At 44.2% G+C, this 20,961-nt stretch overlaps 4 protein-coding genes across 4 annotated transcripts; all 4 read left to right on the top strand.

Annotated features, from left to right (window-relative positions):
* Positions 1 to 414: 414 nt before the first annotated feature.
* Positions 415 to 1,356, top strand: LOC143825198 (olfactory receptor 10AG1-like). The gene has a single exon (XM_077313222.1). The coding sequence runs from the start codon at positions 415 to 417 to the stop codon at positions 1,354 to 1,356; it is 942 nt and encodes a 313-aa protein (XP_077169337.1).
* Positions 1,357 to 6,390: 5,034 nt separating this feature from the next.
* On the top strand, positions 6,391 to 7,609 carry LOC143825199 (olfactory receptor 10AG1-like). The gene has a single exon (XM_077313223.1). It carries the CDS (start codon positions 6,391 to 6,393, stop codon positions 7,330 to 7,332), a length of 942 nt encoding a protein of 313 aa, XP_077169338.1. The 3' UTR covers positions 7,333 to 7,609.
* Positions 7,610 to 11,837: 4,228 nt separating this feature from the next.
* LOC143825201 (olfactory receptor 10AG1-like) lies at positions 11,838 to 12,966 on the top strand. The gene is made up of 2 exons (XM_077313224.1): positions 11,838 to 12,757; positions 12,867 to 12,966. The coding sequence occupies exons 1-2, from the start codon at positions 11,838 to 11,840 to the stop codon at positions 12,964 to 12,966; spliced, it is 1,020 nt and encodes a 339-aa protein (XP_077169339.1).
* Positions 12,967 to 17,140: 4,174 nt separating this feature from the next.
* On the top strand, positions 17,141 to 18,106 carry LOC143825202 (olfactory receptor 10AG1-like). Its single transcript, XM_077313225.1, has one exon. The coding sequence runs from the start codon at positions 17,141 to 17,143 to the stop codon at positions 18,104 to 18,106; it is 966 nt and encodes a 321-aa protein (XP_077169340.1).
* Positions 18,107 to 20,961: the final 2,855 nt, after the last annotated feature.

Consider the following 20,961-nt stretch of genomic DNA (forward strand, 5'->3'; position numbering starts at 1 on the left):
TACAAACCTTCATGAATGGTCAGTAGGAAAATGTTTAGTTTTTTTTAAAGCTTTCTCTACTACCATCCTTCCTCCAAACATTGCCACTCCCAGCCTCCTGACAGAGCTGGCTCCCACCCTCTCTGCACTATTTTTAGGGAGAGACATGAATGATGAATCACTAGACTTAACGCAGGCTACTTTAAAAATGGAAAACTTTAAGTGCCTAAGCAGTACTGAAGGGGGGAGGAGCGGCTAAACCTTAATCTAAGATGGCTATCGTAAAATAAACAATGCTGGCTAAATCTCTTCTTACAACCTCAAAAAATATAAACAGGTATAAATTAACAAAATAAAAGTGTGAATGCCAAAATATGATTTCCCCTTAATCTCCACAGATCTAGGATTCACCTCTCTACCTTAGTTTCTTCACAGATGGATCTTGGGCAAGCCAACGACAAACAGAACCACAGTACAGTAAAAGAATTTGTCTTGTTGGGATACCAAGAATACCCTGCCCTCCTCTTCACTTTCTTCCTGGCCACATACACAGCCATCCTACTGGGGAATGGTCTGATTGTGGTGGTGACAACGTTGGATCCTGCCTTACACACTCCCATGTACTTCTTCCTACGTAGCCTGTCAGGACTAGAGATGTGTTATACTTCTGTTACCCTTCCTAAGATGATGGCCAGTCTGATATCTGGGGATCATTCCATTTCCCTACCAGCCTGTGCTTCACAGATGTTTTTCCTGCTCTTCCTGGGTGCAACGGAGTGCTTCCTGTTGGCTGCCATGGCCTATGACCGCTATCTTGCCATTTGCCAGCCTCTCCATTATATGAGAATCATGAGTCATAGAGTGCGTATTGGGATGGTGGCAGGCTCATTTGCTGTCAGCCTCCCCATGCAGTTGTTCCAAGTTGGAATCATCTTCTCCTTGCCCTTCTGTGGATCCAATGAGATCAACCATTTCTTCTGTGACATCCCACCACTACTCAGCCTGGCCTGTGCTGACATTCACTCCAATGAGTTGGCTGTGTACGTTGAGAACATTGCCTTTGTTATAATTCCTTTTCTCCTCATTTTGTCCTCTTATGTGCAAATCACCAAGACTATACTGCGCATGCCATCCGCCACAGGACGCCAGAAGACCTTTTCTACATGCTCATCCCATCTGACTGTGGTCATCCTCTTTTACGGCTCTGCAATGATTGTGTACCTGCGACCTAAGACCCCAGAATCTGTGAAGGTTAACAAGCTGCTCTCCCTGCTATATACAATCATCATTCCTCTTTGCAACCCTCTTATTTACACTCTGAGAAACCAGGAAGTAAAAACTGCCTTTAGAAGGATATTAGGAAGGAAAAGACCTTGAAAGGGGGGATGGGCATGATGGATTGAGCGTACCTTTTAAATTTCACTCCTGCCAACAGTTCAAAACCACTTCTTTTCCTAATATTGCAGGGGCTGAATACCAGCCAACATGGCTGTTTTCACTAATCCAATTGATATTGTGATCTAGGGAAGGGGTGGGTTTTATTATAGAACCCCAACATTTTTCAGATGCACACATCATTGCAGTTATACATTTCAAAATGCCTCCTTAAACTGAATCAGACAACTGGTCTGTCCAAGTCATTATTTACTATTCTTGCTGGCAGTGGCTTTCCAAGGTCTTTGCAGACTTCCTAGCAGAAAGTAACTTCCTGTGGGAGGGATGCTGCTGTCCAGAGGAAAGGGCTCTTTTGACTGCTCTTAGAAGAATAGGTAAGCAGCCATCCTGAACTATGTGGCTGTTAGCTGAGCTAATGTTTAGCAGGGATGTTTAGCAGAGGGACAGAAGGACTGTGTTTCATCCATTTTTTTATTTTCTTGTTTAACTCTGTACTAAAAATATGCTTTTGAACATTGTTCTTTTAATAAATTTTATAAATTTGAAGTTGGCCATGGGCTTCTGACCACATTGACCTCCCCTGTCTCAGGAACAGCAGTCAAGTGCAAAGGGAATATCCAGGATTAGGAGAGGGAGCTTGGCAAGTAGGCACTCCTCTGGAGGGGTATACCGTGCAGTGAATTGTCCCTACAATGCCCACATTCTGGAGCTGGGGGAGACGCAGAAGTGAGTCCTCAAGAGTGAAAGGGGCAGCTAGGAGTCCTAGTTCTCCCAGCTCGTTGCCCTGTCCTACAACCTGGTGGTGGCAGTGTGTTATCCAGAGAGAATCCCTTTTTGCTGTTCTCCTGGAGTTGGCAACCAGCCAGAACAGGGGGTGAGCAAGGTAGAACAGAGTTTGCAAAGTAAAAGTGGGCCATTTCCATCACAAAAGAAAAGATTGTTTTAATTTTCTGCATAGCAACAGACAACTTGATCCCATGTAACTTGTATGATGCATTCAGGACTGGCTGCCTATTAATTATTTTATTTATCATTACTTTGTGTGTAGTACAGCCAGCTAAGGGACATTCAGAGGTAGTTTGCCATTTCCTGCCTCTGCCTATTGACCCCTAGTATTTTATTTATTTGTTTGTTTAGATTTTTATACCACCCTTCCCTACAGCTCTGGGTGGTTTACATAAACATTTTAGAATGTTTACATAGAACAGTATCAATATCAGTTTTCCTTGGAGGAACTACCCCCCACCAAATCCTTGGAGGTCTCCAATCCAGATACTAGCCAGGATCAGCTGACTTAACTTCTGTGATCTAACAATGATCTGATCTGATCTGGAAGACAAGATTGATAAAAATAATGTAATCTTTCCCCACCAAATGGTGTTCAAAAGAGGACATTCCACAATAGATCATTGCCAAACTCTTTACCATGTAGCAGGTTCTGGAATGAATGGTCCAACCAAAGCTTTTGCGGTTTTAACATAAGCATTTGACATGATAGATAGGGAGTGGCTTTGGCAGAAACTGGATAGGACAAATTTGGATAAGCACCTTTGCGCCAATTACATTCTGACACATTAGCAAAAATTAAAGTGGGACCATCAGGAACTCTAACAAAGGATATCTCTATTCGAAAAAGAGTCAAGCATGGATGTGTCCTAGCTCCTTTTTTCTTTAACGATATAGTGCAGAAACTACTTAGTCCACAATTTGTGGCACCCTCTAAAGGCCTGCAGAAAATCTCAGTTTGGCAGTATGTGAATGATATAGCCATTTTTAGTCTGACCAGAGTCAGACTAAGTAGACAGATGGATAGACTGAGTGGATGGATAGAGGAAGCTCTAACTATCAACTACCAAAAAGCCAAAAGTCATCATCTTTAGAAGAAAAACAAAAAGATTAACTTGGAGCATGCAGGACACCCAAATCAAGCAATATATACCATTTACTTAGGAGTTACATTCTCTGAGACCCTGTCATGGAATGCCCACATAGCATCCCTAAAAAACTCAGCAATAAAGAACTTGCGGGCAATTATGAGATTTTACCATACAAAGGGGGGACACCTCATAGACCCTGCTATCAAACTGTTTACAATAAAATCATTCTCAGGTTACTGTACAGCATCAAAGTTTGGGGTAGGAAGGAGCAAGCACTCAGCAGCTTAGAATCTATTCAAAACACCTTTACGAGACGTGTCTTAGCTCTTCCCAAAGGGGCCCCAGCTGCTTTGATGAGGGCAGAGCTCAGACTTCCCTTTTTTAGGGGCTGCATTCATCTAGTCCTGCTAAAATCATAGAAGAAAATATATTCTCTACTACAGACTCGTTTAGCCATCAGTGCTTTAACTCTGCTATAGAAGTTAAGGGCCGCTTTCTGCCTTCATAGATGGGATTATTTCATGTTACACTGTCTCAGATGACTTATTAGCAGAACCAGGAAATAATAAAGACCTAAGAGAATGGGTTTTCCTCTAGGGTGCAAAAATTGATAGATCTTTAATTGTGCAGTCCAGGTGTGCTCTGTGGTTTAAGTCCTTTAAAAAAGATCACAGCAGATCCCTGAATCTGGTTCATGTACATGTGAGCAAGCTAACTGTAGAGAGCCAGTATGGTGTAGTGGTTAGGAGTGCGGACTTCTAATCTGGTATGCCAGGTTCGATTCTGCGCTCTCCCACATGCAACCAGCTGGGTGACCTTGGGCTCGCCACGGCACTGATAAAACTGTTCTGACCGAGCAGTGATATCAGGGCTCTCTCAGCCTCACCCACCCCACAGGGTGTCTGTTGTGGGGAGAGGAATGGGAAGGCGACTGTAAGCCGCTTTGAGCCTCCTTCGGGTAGGGGAAAGCGGCATATAAGAACCAACTCTTTTTCTTCTTCTTCTTCTTTTCAGCCCTGAGGTTTCAGTCAATGTCCTTTTCTGTCTTGACCAGGAGATATGCTCAAATTCCTCTTTCACAATGTTTCTGTATCTGCGAGAACCCAATAGTTGAAGATCTTCTACATCATCTATGTGTGGAAGTGCACTCTACACAGATCCACGGAGGAAATTTCTAGATAAAATTATTCCAGGGGCATTTTCTTCTGCTCGTGATATATTAAGGTATTTGCTTTCTGATACAGATCCATTTGTGACACAAAGGGTCACCACCTTTGCATTGGCCACAAGAAAGATTCGAGCCAGCATTGTGGCAAATACGGCGGACTTTCTAAATAGCTGATGAGCACAATGTATCTTAAATGTAATTTTTACTCTGTTTAGTTGATAATCATGATAGATCTGTTTGTTTTGAACCAACCTACTGTGCTGAGCTATTTTATTGTGTGTTCGTTCCTGCGATGGCATATGGTCTAGTGTAATAAAGTTTGACTGGACTTTGACTAGTTGACCATTTGTTTCCAGGCTCAATTCAATTCAGTCTGACATTAACCTTTAAAGCCCTCTACATTTATGGCCACAATACTTTATGGTTTAACTTCTCCCATATGAATCGAATCATCAACAGAGGCCCTGCTTCAGGTGCCACCAATATCAGAGGCTAGATCAAGGGCAACCTGAAAATAGACATTCTTGGTTGTGGCATTGAATCTTTGGAACTCTCTCCCCAGAGAGATTTGTTTCTCTGTCTGTGTCATTGGCCTTTTATGAGTGGATGTTTTCCTTTGTTTTTACCATGCATTCCTGTTGGTTTTTTTTTTTTTCATTCTGCATATCACTTGACTTCATTGTACATGAGTTTTGGGCTTGCTTTTTCCTTCTGCATGGATTCTGGGCTCTTCAGTGCTCAGTTTGTTTTATGTTAACTGTGTTTCTGGTGGGTTTTTAGAGTGCTATTATGGCGTTTTTTCCCCCTTGCTTCACTCCCAAAGTGCAGGCAAATCACAAGCTTAATTATATCGGATTCCCCAACTTTCCCCACCCCTTGGAGGCCATTCCTCCACTGCCCACTTTGTACATGTGGTTGGTTTCTACCTATTGGTCAGTTTGGTGCTGGGTGTGTTTTCTAAAATTGTAAGAAGAGATTCACCCATCAGCATTTACTGAAGGATTTGTAATTAAAAGAATATAAGACTAAATCACTGCCCTAAGAATGCTTTTTGATGTGGCTGAACCCTTGGGAAATCCTTCCGGCCTCCTTCATTCATTGAGCTGGCAATAGCAGTTAGGCTAAACTCTCTTTCACTCTCTCTCTTCATCTTCTCTCTCTGTCAAGCTTCCTTGCACAACTACTCACTACCTGGCATTGCCCCTTTAAGGTGACTGCACCAAGGACCCTTCTCTCTCTTCCATTCCTTCCTCCAAATATAACCCTTGCTTTTGCATGTGCTGAAATGATCACTGTATACAATATCCATGCACCCTTTTTACGACGTGCAATTCTGTGCCTGAGCTTTCAAATGGCTAATAGCAGCCAGCTTTCAGGAACACATGCATGAGTCTTCAGATGTGCAGAAGCCAAAGCAGTGGTGCTGAACTGGATTGTGTTCAGTTTTCAGACTGTAGAAAACAGGTTGAAGGGGAGAGGGCTCCTCTGTGCAGCCAATTCAAATGGGCAGCACCAGGTAGCTTGCAGCTGCATCTTTGAGCCAGAGAGGGAGGGAGTGTGTATGTTTAGACTGGCTACTCTTTTGCTGGCTTTATGAATGAAGGTGAAGTGTACATTTCCCTAAGTTTCAACCACAGTGGTTGAGTTCTGTATTCTTTAAGTTACAAACCTTCATGAATGGCCAATAGGGAAAAAATTAGGCTTTAAGGAAGAACTGCATGAGGCTTTCTCCACCTATCTCCTTCCTCCAAATATTGCCAATCCCAGCTTCCTGAAAGAGCCGGTTCCCACACTCTCCTGGGACTCTCTGAATTATTGTTATGGAGAGATATCAACAATGCAATGCTAGCTGTGGCTTTTTTAAAAAATTGAAAACTTTAAATGCCTAAGCAGTATTGAAGGGGGGGGGGGACTCACTAAACCTTCATATAAGAAGGGTATAAATGCTGGCATACCTCTGTTTCTTCACAGATGGATCTTGGGCAAGCGAACAACAAGCAGAACCACAGTACAGTAAAAGATTTCATCTTGGTAGGATACCAAGAATACCCTGCCCTCCTCTTCACTGTCTTCCTGACCACATACACAGCCATCGTACTGGGGAATGGTCTGATCATGGTGGTGACAACGCTGGATCCTGCCTTACACACTCCCATGTACTTCTTCCTACGTAGCCTGTCAGGACTAGAGATGTGTTATACTTCTGTTACCCTTCCTAAAATGATGGCCAGTCTGATATCTGGGGATCACTCCATTTCCCTACCAGCCTGTGCTTCACAGATGTTTTTCCTGATCTTCCTGGGTGCAACGGAGTGCTTCCTGTTGGCCGCCATGGCCTATGACCGCTATCTTGCCATTTGCCAGCCTTTCCACTATATGACAATCATGAGCCACAGAGTGTGTGTGGGGATGGTGGCAGGCTCATTCGCCATCAGCCTCCCCATGCAGTTGCTCCAAGTTGGAATTATCTTCTCCTTGCCCTTCTATGGATCCAATGAGATCGACCATTTCTTCTGTGACATCCCACCACTACTCAGCCTGGCCTGTGCTGACATTCACTCCAGTGAGTTGACTGTGTACATGAATAATATTACCTTTGTCATAATTCCTTTTCTCCTCATTGTGTCCTCTTATGTGCAAATCGGCAAGACTATACTGCGCATGCCATCCGCCACAGGACGCCAGAAGACCTTTTCCACATGCTCATCCCACCTGACTGTGGTTATTCTCTTTTATGGCTCTGCAACGATTGTGTACCTGCGTCCCAAGACCCCAGAATCTGTGAAGGTTAACAAGTTGCTCTCCCTGCTATACACGATTATCATCCCCCTTTGCAATCCTCTTATTTATACTCTGAGAAATCAGGAGGTAAAGAATGCCTTTAGAAGACTATTGGGAAGGAAAAGATCTTGAAAGGGGGGATGGGGATGATGGATTGAGTGCACCTTTTTAATTTCACCCATGCCATTGTCACCAATCTGTTCAAAACCCTTTCTTTTCATAATATTGCAAGGCCTGAAGATCAGCCAGTAGGGCTGTCTTCACTAATCCAACTGACATTGTGATCTAGGGATAGGGTGGGTGTTATCACAAAGCTCCAGTGTTGTTCAGACGTGTGGAGTTTTTCTTCTGTGCTGTGGAGAGGGGTGGCTAATCCCTTGCTTACCTCCTTTCAAAAGTTCATTGGTTTGGCGAGAAAACAGTGTCTTTCCTAGAGGAAAGTAGCTTCCTGTAGGAGAGAACAGGAAGGTATATAGATGAGCAGCCATCTTGCACCATGTGGTGGTTAGGTGAGCTGACCATGCCATGAGAACTTTGGAAACTCCTTCAGCAAAGGTACCTACCCTGTATTTACTATCAGATAGAGTATGTTTAGCAGTGGATTAGAACAATTGTGTTTCATCAATTTATCTTTATTCTCTTGCTTAACTCTGTGCTAAAGATATGCCTTTGAACCTTGTTCTTTTAATAAATCTTTTATAAATTTTAAGCTGGCTATGGTTCTCTGACCACATCAAGCTCCCCCATCTCAGAAACACTAGTCAAATGCAAAGGGAAGACACAAGATTAGGGGAGGGAGCTTGGCAAGCAGCTACTCCTCTGGAGGGGTGTACCCTGCAATGAATTGTCCCCACAGTGCTCACATGCTGGGGAAGACACAGAGGTGAGGCCCTGGGAGTTAAAGGTGTGGCTTGGAATCCTGGTTCTCCCAGCTCACAGCCCTGTACTACAACCAGGTGGTGGCAGCATGCTACCCAGAGATAATCCCTTTTGCTGCCCTCCTGGAATTTCCAACCAGCCAGATTAGGGGTGGGCACAGTGGATCAGGGCTTGCAAAGCAAAAACAGGCTGGTTCCATGACAGAGGGAAACATAGTTTTAACGTTCTGCATAGCCACAGGCAACTTGATCCCATGTAACTTGTATGATGCATCCAGGACTGGCTGCTTATCAAGTATTTCATTTATTGTATGGTGTGTGTAGTGCAGCCAGGAGATCCGAGGATTGTCTGGCAGCCAGGTAAGGGATGTTCAGAGGTGGTTTGCCATTTCCTGCCTCTGCATTTCCTGCCTAATGTTCCCTGGCAGAACTACCACCCAAGTCCTCCAGTCCAGATACTAGCAAGAGTCAGCCTACTTAATTTCCAAGATCTGACAAGATCGAGCTTACCTGGGCTATCCTAGCAGCCTGCTAGGGTTTAACACCAACAGTATATGGTGGCCTGTGTGAACCGTCAGGCCTTCTCTTATTGCAGGTGGCCTTCCACTGGTAGCCCTCAGTGCCTATCTCTGCTCTGAGGGGCTGCAGGAATAAAAACTATTTTTATGGGCATCAGTAAGAAATAGTATAAAAAGGTGAAATAAGATCCATCCATGTCTTTGTGAGTCCTCTACTTGTTTTTAAAAAATAACTGGAGAAGGAGAAGGAGAAGGAGAAGGAGAAGGAGAAGGAGAAGGAGAAGGAGAAGGAGAAGGAGAAGGAGAAGGAGAAGGAGAAGGAGAAGGAGAAGGAGAAGGAGAAGGAGAAGGAGAAGGAGAAGGAGTCTCAAACTCTACCTGAAGGAGTCTCAAAGTGGCTTGCAGTCACCTTCCCTTTCCTCTCCCCACAACAGACACCCTGTGAGGGAGGTGAGGCTGAGAGAGCCCCGATATTACTTCTCAGTCAAAATAGCTCTATCAGTGCTGTGGTGAGCCCAAGGTCACCCAACTGGCTCGCCAAATTGAACCCAGCTCGCGAAATTAGAAGTACGCACCCCTAACCACTACACCAAGCTGGCATGTCCACTTGATTATAGCAGGGGCCATCTGACTTGCTTGCAGACAATGGTGGGATGGCAGAAGATAGAAAGTAGGTTGGAATAGATCTTGTCAATCACCCTGAGGAAGATGTTCCATGAGCTCTATCATGCTGTGCTTGAGACTCTGGGAAACCACCAACACCCCAGGGCTTGTAATGTCCCTGGCCATTCTTCCTTCCCATTTGAATTTCTTTCATTCATAACTTTCTCTTTCTCCATTATCTATCCAAGTGAGCTTAATTCCCACTCTGGGACCTCCCACTGCTGGGGCAACTGCTGAAAAAACTGCTGAGTTAACAACCAGATCTTCTCTACGAATAGTCTCTGCAACACAGGTTTGAGGAAACCACCATTTCACAGGATAAAGGCGGAGTATTCCCTGCTAGAAGCTGGCAAGAAAAAAACAGGACCTCAGCTGGACACACACGTCAGAAGAATTGCATTCCAATGAAGGTCAACTCCTTTCTTCCCCACAGCACTGAATCTGGCTTAGCTTGGATCTCCACACCCCCAAAAAGTAGGTGGCATTGGTATTGACAGCTCGTTGCCATTTCTATCCTTTTTGGGTTGCCAAAATTGAGCAAGGCTGATCTAGGGACTGTAATGCTGGCCATTTATATCAGGGAGACCTGAGCGCAATTCATACGTAGCCCTGAAGTTCACCGGCTGGCCTTAGCATAGTTACGAGCCAAAACGTCTCACAGAGTTGTTGCGAGGATCGTAACCAGGGAAAACCCACATGGTGCTACTTTTAGCTTCTTCAATGAAGGGTGGCATAGGAAAGTCCACAGAGGAGAACATGAAGATTTTTGAGCAATTAACCCGTGTCTGTGCTCTCAAAGATATCGGCCAATCTTTGAAAGCGTTTCTTGTTTCATTGAGGATTATTTGATTTAATTCCCTGTGCCCTCTGAATGGAGATTATCAGATTTGATGTATAACCTACAGGAAAGTTTTCTTGTACCGGTCTCATAGCAACAGCACTGAAGTAAGTCTGCAAGCTTTCCCCAGAATAAGGATGTCTAATACTGTGCCCCATGTCAGCGAATAACTATCATATCTTATATATACTGTGATCAGACTAACCAAAAGCCATCTGTGCCCAGTTCCTCTATTTTATCTGGACCAGATTTGCTTGCGATCTCAGCATACGTTGAAAGAGAGTCCGTTCCATAGGAAGCCCATCTTATTTATTTTAAATACCCCATTAAAGGATTTGTGAAATGCTGAAGGCTTTTTGCCATGTGCATGATCTATATGGATTTTCCTGAGGTTTTTTTTAATACAGAGACCTGGGGTTCAAGCCAACCCCCTAGTCCAGTAACTAAACCTGACCTTCAGATTCTGACAATTTAAATAGTATTCTGAGTGGGCGAGTTTAGGATTGCGCTAAAAGTGGCAGAATAGGAAAAGCTCATTAAAGCCTATGAAAAAGTATAGACAGATATTGTCTGAGCTTGGCTGTTGTGGCGCTTTCTTGCATGCCCAGGGAAATGCTGATCACCACTTTGGGGTCAGAAGGCAAATTTCCTCCAGGCCAGACTTGCCAGGGATTCTGGTTTGGGGGAGAAGGCATCATTTGGGCATGGGATTGGGGTCACTGTGGGTAGGCACGAAGTTGTGAATTTCCTGCATTCTGCAAGGGGTTGGACTCGATGACCCTGGAGGTTGCTTCCAACTCTATGATTCTATGTTGTTTTGGGGGAAACGGTGGTTGGACAGAACTACTCTAATACCTACAAGCTTCCAGAGCCTGTCCATGGGGTAGATATTGACCAGGCATCAGGTAAGTTTTCTGGCAAGGATCGTGTCCTTAGACGGAGGCTCTTCTTTACAGCTCCCTGGATCTTCTCACTCCCTTCCTTCTGGCATCCCAAAGATCAGTGTCTCATCCTTCCCTCATTTTGGAGTGTACCTGTGAATACACTATTAACTTAGGCCTGCCCGTTTTGATAAAATATATCATAAGGAAGTTACAGCACTTATTTGTCTTTAAGCAAACAGGGTGTTTAGAGGATGAAGAAAGGGGAGATTGTCCTATAGATCTTCAGACCAAAAACCTATTTCTCTGTCTGCTTATTGGAAACGCAGTTTAATCTAAACCTGTAATAAACAACTGTAGAAAATCAAAAGGCAGAGAATAGCGTAGTATTGGTCAGGTGTAGAAGCCGAAGGCAAGAGGATTTGTGGCTATTTCTTTTCTGTCTGTGCGGTTCTGATCAGGGTTTTGGGAATTTCAAAATTTGTTTTGGTTCTGCTGCCCTCATTCATCTCTCCCTTATGAAAAAGGGGGCAAAATCTTAGCAGATCCATACAGCAGGAGAGGTTTCACTGAAATTCTGGGAGGGAGGTGGAAGGAAACAAATTAATATATGCTGCATTGCAAACTGTATATCATGTAACAGAACCACACAGCTAACTGGTACTTTAAATGGTATTCTGATTTATAAATGTTTTAATGTTCTTATGCTCACCACCTTGGAGGCCCTATTTGCGTGAACAGGGAATCTAAACAGGTTTTAAATAACAAAATAAATTAAGGGATACCAATGCATAAACACATACAAAAAAAACAGATCCACAGATCCAAGTCTCAACTTTCTATCTCTGCTCCTTCACAGATGAATCTTGGGCAAGCCAACACCAAGCAGAACCACACTGCTGTGCAAGAGTTCATCTTGGTGGGATACCAAGAATACCCTGCCCTCCTCTTCACTGTCTTCCTAGCCACATACACAGCCATCATACTGGGGAATGGTCTGATCGTGGTGGTGACAACATTGGACCAGGCATTGCACACTCCCATGTACTTCTTCCTACGTAGCCTGTCAGGACTAGAGATCTGTTATACTTCTGTTACCCTTCCTAAGATGATGGCCAGTCTGATGTCAGGGGATCATTCCATTTCCCTACCAGCCTGTGCTTCACAGATGTTTTTCCTGCTCTTCCTGGGTGGAACTGAGTGCTTCCTGCTGGCAGCCATGGCCTACGACCGCTATCTTGCCATTTGTCTGCCTCTCCACTATATGACAATCATGAGCCATAGAGTGCGTATTGGGATGGTGGCAGCCTCGTTCGCCATCAGCCTCCCCATGCAGTTGGTACAAATCGGAATTATCGTCTCCTTGCCCTTCTGTGGATCCAACGAGATTGACCATTTCTTCTGTGACATCCCACCACTACTCAGCCTGGCCTGTGCTGACATTCACTCCAATGAGCTGGCTGTATACATTGAGAGTGCCACTTTTGTTATAATCCCATTTCTCCTCATTTTGGCCTCTTACGTACAAATCGCCAAGGCCATCCTGCGCATGCCGTCCGCCACAGGACGCCAGAAGACCTTTTCCACCTGCTCATCCCACCTGACTGTGGTCATCCTCTTTTACGGCTCTGCAGCCATTGTCTACCTGCGTCCCAAGACCCCAGAATCTGTGAAGGTTAACAAACTTCTCTCCCTGCTTTATACAATCATCATTCCCCTCTGCAACCCTCTTATTTATACCCTGAGAAACCGAGAAGTAAAGACAGCCTTTAGAAGACTATTAGGAATGAAAAAATCTTTGGAAGTGCAGACAAGGATAAATGGCTGAGTCCCCCTTTTGAATTTCAAGGCCACCTGCCTTTAAAAACTTCCTCTTTCCCAAAAGCTGGCATGGTGATCTAGTGACGGAGTGGGGTTTACCATCAAGTTCCAACATCATTCACATGGTCACCTCATTGATGCCAAGATACTGCCTTATACATATCTAACCATTGGTCCTTGTTTTCTAGTCTTGCATGCAGGGGCTCTCTGGGGTCTCAAGTTGAGGTTTTACAGGGCACCTGGTATTGGTTCCTATCAACTAGGGATACTGGGGATTGAACCTGGGACTTTCTGCAGGCCAAGCAAGCTATTCTTTCTGTCCTTTTAGTCTTGCAGGCATTAAGGTGGCTGGAGGGGGGGGTGTCTTTTTTACATTTCCTTTAAAAATTAGGAAGCTTTTAACAATCCGTGGATGTTTTAATTTATTGTTGTATACCGTTCTGTGGAGACGGGCAGTCTGTAAGTCAAATAATAAACAAAATAAAGCTAAAACTCATCGAAACTCATGCTGGAATCAGTTTTGTTCATCTGTCAGATACCACTTGCCTTCCTTGATATAGACCCATGGCTACCTTGCCAGAAACAAGGTGACATTTCTGTAGGACATTTTTGTATTGTACTAGTATCGTTTTCTAAGCTGAAACGAGGAACAAAAAACCTTGGGGCATGTTTAATATAATCATGGACGTAAGCCCTACAACAAGAAGCGAGGAAGAAGAGATATGCATTTGGTTAGTTAGGGGAGTGTGCGTGGCCAGCCCTTGGGGGTCACGGGGCTTTCATTGTCACAGTAGCACAGCATGAGGCTCATGAGGCTCAGCCTCGGCTTTGCATGGCAAAAGTCCCAGGTTCAATCCCTGGCATCTGCAGTTAAAGGGACAGACAGGAGATGAAAGAATTCTGCCCAAGACTCTGGGCCACTTTCCAGTCTGAAATTGAATAGACAATACAGACCTTGATAATGATATCTTTATTTTTATAACCCGCTTTTCCCAGCTGGCTCAGAGAAAATATCAATGTAATTAATTTACATGAATAAAACAGTTATGATCTTTAAAATACATTATCTGTTCCACATAATATATTTCTGGTAAGGCCTTGGAGGAGGAGCATGTCTCATGGCTTAAGTGCCACTCACCCTTTAACACCCACTCCGGGTGGCTGTCCCACCCCTGAGTGCCTCTTCCTCCAACCAGCTTGCTCTTCTGCCCAACGGCCAGCCAATCACCTTTCGTCCCCCACCCCTCCTCCTTCCACTTCCCTCTGAGGCTCAGAGGCTGCAGACCCCTGCTGTGTGAGAGCTGCCCCTGCTGGTGAGTTCCCTCCCTGGGGGCCTTTCCAGGTCCTGAGGGGAGGGAGAGGCCATCCACGGAGTTCTTCCACCCCACCCCTCCCCAATCTAGCACCTGTTGTATTCCTGAACGCAATGGGCTTGGTCCCTAGTTAAAATATATTTCAGTGACGTCAAAAGCCAGCAATATCCTAGGGCTGGTCATGCTCCTGATCCTTTTTCCTCCCCATTTGGATTTCTTTTGTTTTAAAGTACCTCTTTCTCCGTTCTTTATCCAAATGAGCCCATTTTTTCCCACTGGGACCTACCGATGCCAGAGCTAACCTTGAAGAAACCACAGAGGTAGCTAAGCATGCCCTTTAGTGGCTGAGTCAGCAAGCAGCTGACTCCTGAACCGTCTTTGCAACACAGGACCAGGGAACCCACAGCTTTGCAGAAGAAAGGATGAGTTCTTCCTGCAAGAGGAATACTGGGTGACTGTCCAAAGAAGGTAGAGTTCTTTCTTTCCTAAAGCAGCAAACTTGGTTTAGCTTGGACCTCCTCTATACATCTGTCTCATAATATACAGTCTTATACTGCTGTTAATAACTCCTCATTGCTCTGCCAGGTTTCTAATGAGATTCCCAGTGATGAGCCAGGCTGTAATGTTTATTCCAGGAATACCTGAGAGCAAATCTGATTTAGCCCTAATGTTCACATGCTGGTCTTTCACTAGTCATACACTAGTAGTTCACCAACTTTGTGGAGTGGTTAGGAGTGCGGATTTCTAATCTGGCGAGCCGGGTTTGATTCTGCACTCTCCACATGCAGCCAGCTGAGTGACCTTGGGCTTTCCACAGCATTGATAAAGCTGTTCAGACCTAGCAGTGATATCAGGGATCTCTCAGCCTCACCTCCCTCACAGGATGTCTGTTGTGGGGAGAGGAAAGGGAAGGCGAGTGTAAGCCACTTTGAGACTCCTTCTGACAGAGAAAAGCAGCATATAAGCACCAACTCTTCTTTTGTTTCACAAGGTTGTTGTAAGGGTCATTTAAATGGGGGGAAATACACATGGCTTCTTGGACAGAGGGTGGAATAGGAATATGCATGTAGGGGAAAATGAAGATTTTGAGTTTTAAACCCAGGTGTATACCATTAAAAAAGCATATGGGGTGATCTTTGAAGGAATTTTTCACTGCTGGTTATCTGATTTCATTTCATCTGTCCTATAAACAGATGTTATTGAATTCGGTGCATAATCTATGAAGAAGATCTCCTGTATCAGCCCCATTGCAACGGGTAAAGAAAAGAGCAGTTGGGACTAAGCCCTATGGAAGTCAATAGTTTACTCCGGAATAAGCACACATAAAAAACAGGATCTGTGACAATTATCTATCTTATATTGTCAAGGTGAGTGCAAATCCATCTGATCCCAGTTTCTCTTCTTTTAATTCTGTGCAAGCTTTTTATGCAGCTCTCAGTATTAGATGCCTCCGTCTATCTTGAAAGGGAGTTAGTTCAATGGCAAGTCCGTTTTGTTTATTTTTTAACTCCACCGTTTTATAAAAAGGTCCCCTACCATAGACTTCAGATGTAGTTCAGCTGTGAGAAAGCCCACCTTCTGCTACAGGGGAACAGAATTTAATCTGACAGAATGGACTTCCCTGGCAGCAGGATTGGCCTCATGGTCAAATGCTGCCAGGGACTCCTTAGCTTCCAAAGATTCCGGTCAACAACATAATTTTTGTTAAATGAAAACGTGAAAATGTCATGGGAGAAGAGAGTTAGGAAGCCTGGCAATGCTACTATCATGGATTTTGAGAGAAAAATTCCATTCTGGTCTACTTGGCAGTAAGCCCCATTTTATTCAATGATGCTTACGCCTAGGCATGTATTCTTAAGGTTTCTGCCGGTGCTCCAGTTTCTGCATTTCTTACACCAATCCTGCTAACACATATACAGTGTATGGGGTTCACTGAGACTTACTCACCGCTAAATGTGCTTAAGATTGTTCTCAAGGGGAGCAGATCCACACAGAAATAAGTCCCATTTTACTCAGTTGGGTCTTAGTCTCAGGGAAAGGATTAGCCATCTGCATAAAAATCAGCACATGTTCTACCTGGATTAGAAGTGACGGTTCTGCAGGAAAGCTCCTTTCTTAAATTGTCAGTGGAAGATTGAGAGGAGGACTCGGAACCCCACCAGCCCTTTTGTCCTTTCTGAGCCTCTAGGACAGGCTATGCAGGGATCCCCAGCTCTTTCACAATAAACAGTGTTTACTGGGAAAGTATTTCCATTTGAGAAAAATTCGAGGTTCTCAATATTCTAGAATAGGGGTCAGTTACAACAATGGGTGCAAGCTTTCCCATGTAAGCTGTCTTACATGCCCCCTTTCTCCCTTTCCCTATTAAATGCCTCAGCACTCTGCTTCGGTGAGTTCTGTGAGTTCTGATTTGGAGATCTCTGCAAATTATCTTTCTGAGTGATGGCTGTGCTCACGGTTAAGAGGGGTGGTCTCTGATCTGGAGAGCCCAGTTTGATTCCCCACACATGCAGGCAGCTGGGCAACCTCGGGCTAGTCACAGTCCTGTCAGAGCTCTCTCAGCCCCACCTCCCTCACAGGGTGTCTGTTGTGGGGAGAGGAAGGGAAGGCGATTCGAAGCAGCTTTGAGACTCCTTTGGGTAGTGAATTGGGGGGTGTAAAAATACTTGTCATACTGTACATTGAGAAATTAATCAATCTACAAGCCAGATGTGAATTAGAAGATTATTTAGAAGATTTACCACAATCAAATGTTTGAGAACACTTGTATTATAATTCGTTATACCTTACTGTTTTGTTAGACCCAGCAAGCTCTTTTGTCCATTTTAGCCCAATTCTACCCCTTGCCAAAGACCCCATCCCACGTGGCTCTTAACTCTTCAGGTCATTTGATTCCCAGCACAGCCTTTTGGGTGATCACCCAGGACCCTGCCCTGAATTTTACCAGCAGAAATATTAGTTGAATGCAACCCATTCTCTGGGAATGGAAACCATGCCTCAGACTCACATGCCTTTTGTACTTCTACAGATGGACCATGAGCGGTTCAAGCACTGGGAGAACCATACCACAGTGGATGAGTTCATTCTGTTGGGATACAATGAATACCCCATCCTTCTGTTTATCGCCTTTCTGGTCACATATCTGGCTATTCTACTGGGCAACGGTCTGATTGTGGTGGTGACAACTCTGGACCCTGCCTTGCATACCCCCATGTACTTCTTCCTGCGGAACCTGTCAGGGCTGGAGATGTGTTACACTTCCGTGACTCTTCCCAAGATGATGGTCAACCTAGTCTCTGGAGACCGTTCCATTTCCCTGCCTGCCTGCGCGACACAAATGTTCTTCATGCTCTTTCTCGGCGGAACGGAATGTTTCCTGCTGGCAGTCATGGCCTACGATCGCTATCTTGCCATTTGCCTGCCTCTCCGCTACATGACCATCATAAGCTCCGGGGTGCGGGTGGGGATGGTGGTCACTTCCTTTGCCCTCAGCCTCCCTATGCAGCTGTTGCAAATTGGGCTCATCTTCTCCTTGCCTTTCTGTGGCTCGAACGAGATTGATCACTTCTTCTGTGACATCCCACAAGTCCTTCGGTTGGCGTGTGCCGACCTGTATGCCAACAAGCTGGCGGTGTATATTGAGAACGTTTTCTTTGTAGTAGTCCCCTTTCTGCTCATTGTGACCTCCTACGTTCACATTGCCAGAGCAATACAGCGGATGCCCTCGGCCACTGGTCGCCAAAAGACCTTCTCCACTTGTTCATCCCACCTCACCGTGGTGAGTCTCTTCTATGGCTCCGGGATGCTTGTTTACCTATGCCCGCAGACCAGTGATTATGTCAAGTTCACCAAATTGTTCTCCTTGCTCTACACAGTTGTCGTCCCTCTTTGCAATCCTCTCATCTACACTCTGAGGAACAGGGAGGTGAAGGCTGCCTTTGGTAAACTCTTTTGCAAAAAACAGTCTATGGAAGTAGGCGCCGGGGTTGGCTAAGGACATCAAGCCATTTTCAACCATGTTTCAACTTGCTAAATAGCCTTCCCCCCCCCCCCTCCAAAGTATTTTTTTTTAGCTTTTTGAGATCCTAGCACTATGTTGGCAAGTGAACAGGTTTACAATTGGGGCAGTGCTAGAGCAGATGATATGAGTCCCCCTTGATATCTTGGTGCAGTTTGGTCAGAGCATCATGATGTAGATCGAGCAAAGAGGCTGCTAAGAGATGAGCCTCCCCCCCCCCAGGTGACAACTCAGCTGGCTAAGTTTTGTGCCCCCACCATAAAAATCCAATGCTCTAAAGCAGGGGTAGTCAACCTGTGGTCATCCAGATGTTCATGGACTTCAATTCCCATGAGCCCCTGCCAGCAAATGCTCTAAAGTAGAATAATTTCAAGCTCTATTTTATGATCTGTTTTAAACTGCATTATATCACATGACCATATTCTTTGGGTCTTTTATGTATTAACTTCATACAACTTGGTCTGAATGATTGTAATAAAGTCTGAACTGAACTGGTGCAGTTTGGTCTCCCTCCAGGCTGCCCTCATAAGGCCCTTCCTGTTTATGGAAGGTTATGTTTTTGCCATCGGCCGGTTTTGCTGTAATTGTAGCTAATTGAGGTTTTAATGGGTATTTTATTGGGTTTTATTGTCTGGGTTGTTCGTTGTGACCCTCTGTGAGCTGGTTTTCGAGAGCAGCGGGCTATAAATTCAATAAATAAACAAACATAGAAATGCTGACAAGAGCATTAAGTGTTGGAACTATGTGGGGCTAGAATCTTTGTTTTTTAAAAAAAACTTAGAAATAGCACTGTAATGCAATCACACCTTTTATTTAAGTGCGGATTTTTTGGAAGGGAGGGAGGGGGAGGGAGGATGGTGATGAGAAAAGGAGCATTCCCAAATTACTAAAAAACACATGCGTGGGGGGATAACCCAATTGCATGTATTTCCATATTGGGCAGCCCTGAATTAGACCCTGAAAAGATGGTTTTCTGGAGATTCCATTGCTGCTGAGCAAATGAGGGGACAATTTCGGAATGCATCAAAAGAAGCAAATTTTAGTGTAGAAACGGACCCAAAAAGTTGATCCTTTATAAATGCAAATCCAAACAATATCACTAGTGCAAAAACAGTTCCTGTGGTCACATGCATTCCTTTTTTAAAATAACTTTTTTATTTTTGTTTTTTGTGAATTGTACAAATAAGATATATCTGTTATTTCCTTGAATTACAGATTTTGAGATACCACTCCCCATTATAATATTATTGTCCAGATATATTTCTTCCTGATCTTATTACAAGGGGATTTTTCCAGGTCTAATCCTCTCTGATCTGGAGGCAGATATTCATAGAATCATAGAGTTGGAAGGGGCCATACAGGCCATCTAGTCCAACCCCCTGCTCAACGTAGGATCAGCCCAAAGCATCCTAAAGCATCCAAGAAAACTGTGTATCCAACCTTTGCTTGAAGATTGCCAGTGAGGGGGAGCTCACCACCTCCTTAGGCAGCCTATTCCACTGCTGAACTACTCTGACTGTGAATTTTTTTATCCTGATATCTAGCCTATATTGTTGTACTTGTAGTTTAAACCCATTACTGCGTGTCCTCTCCTCTGCAGCCAATGGGAACAGCATCCTGCCCTCCTCCAAGTGACAACAATTCAAATACTTAAAGAGGGCTATCATGTCCCCTCTCAACCTCCTTTTCTCCATATTGATCTTTGGGGAAGATGGCTATTCCACACTATGCTAGAATGTTCCTGTCACATTCACCTACTCATTCAGAGTACAGCATCAGCACACAAGTCCCATTTTAGCCAACTGTGTGCTAGTTTGTTCATGCATGTTCCACAGGAAAAAGGAAACAGCTTTGATGGGATTGCATGGGAATTTTATTTTTCATTCATTCATTCATTCATTTTTCACATTTATATACTGCCCTCCCCGAAGGCTCAGGGCAGTTTACATAAAACTGAGAACTGCACAAGAAACCATACATATAAATAACTATAGCATTAGTATTATATAACATTAATAACAGGGTAACAGTATAACATTAAACAATAATAATACAAACGGGTCCAGAGTCTTGATGGACTTCTGGGGGAGGAGGGGGCAGGGGCCCTGCAGAAGTTGTTGATTGTGCCTGGCCTCAGCCAAAATGCCTGGCGGAAGAGCTCCCTTTTGCAGGCCCTGTGGAACTGCTTTAGTTCCGTCAGAATAAACTTTCCAGCTGTTTCACTTCACCAAAGATCTCCGCGGAAGCCAACCCACTCGGGAGTGATTATCTCCAACGTCATTTGTCCAAATTAATGCTTTTCTTTTTCACTTCCCAATGGGCTTTCAGAGGCTATGAACTCGGCCAACAAGAGCCATACCTGAGAGATGCTATAAAAACCCAGTATAATGATGAACGCAATGGAAGGGTAGGGAGAGATCTGTCAATCTTTGTTCTTCTTACATTTATACTTTGTCATTTCTCTTTATATTTTAGGGTGTTTTCCCTCAAGCTAGATGACCTGTGAATAACTCTGTTCCTTTTCTCTTCCATTTCCAAGATTGTTAGAGTTGCCTAGGTGTTCTAGTGAAAAATATTTTACTTTATAAGGGGGTGCATGTGCAAAATGCCATCATTTCCAGTTTATGGCAGCCCTGTGAATTAATGACCCCCACAATGTCCTGTCATTGACAACCTGGCTCAGCTCTTACAAACAGAGTGCCCTGACTTCCTTGACTTGAGTCAATTAATCTCTTGTTGGGTTTTCCTCTTTTCTTTTTTCTTCAACTTTTCCTAGTCTTGTTGCCTGATTCAGTGACTCTTATCTTCTTATAATCATCTGAACTTTATAA

The sequence above is a fragment of the Paroedura picta genome, chromosome 16, assembly GCF_049243985.1.
Source record: "Paroedura picta isolate Pp20150507F chromosome 16, Ppicta_v3.0, whole genome shotgun sequence".
NCBI classification, from domain to species: domain Eukaryota; kingdom Metazoa; phylum Chordata; class Lepidosauria; order Squamata; family Gekkonidae; genus Paroedura; species Paroedura picta.

Coding starts and splice junctions, on each gene's coding strand:
- LOC143825201 (XM_077313224.1), top strand. CDS start 11,838: ATGAATCTTGGGCAAGCCAACACCAAGCAGAACCACACTGCTGTGCAA. Junction 12,758..12,866: donor AAGACAGCCTTTAGAAGACT/ATTAGGAATGAA, acceptor TCCCAAAAGCTG/GCATGGTGATCTAGTGACGG.
- LOC143825199 (XM_077313223.1), top strand. CDS start 6,391: ATGGATCTTGGGCAAGCGAACAACAAGCAGAACCACAGTACAGTAAAA.
- LOC143825202 (XM_077313225.1), top strand. CDS start 17,141: ATGGACCATGAGCGGTTCAAGCACTGGGAGAACCATACCACAGTGGAT.
- LOC143825198 (XM_077313222.1), top strand. CDS start 415: ATGGATCTTGGGCAAGCCAACGACAAACAGAACCACAGTACAGTAAAA.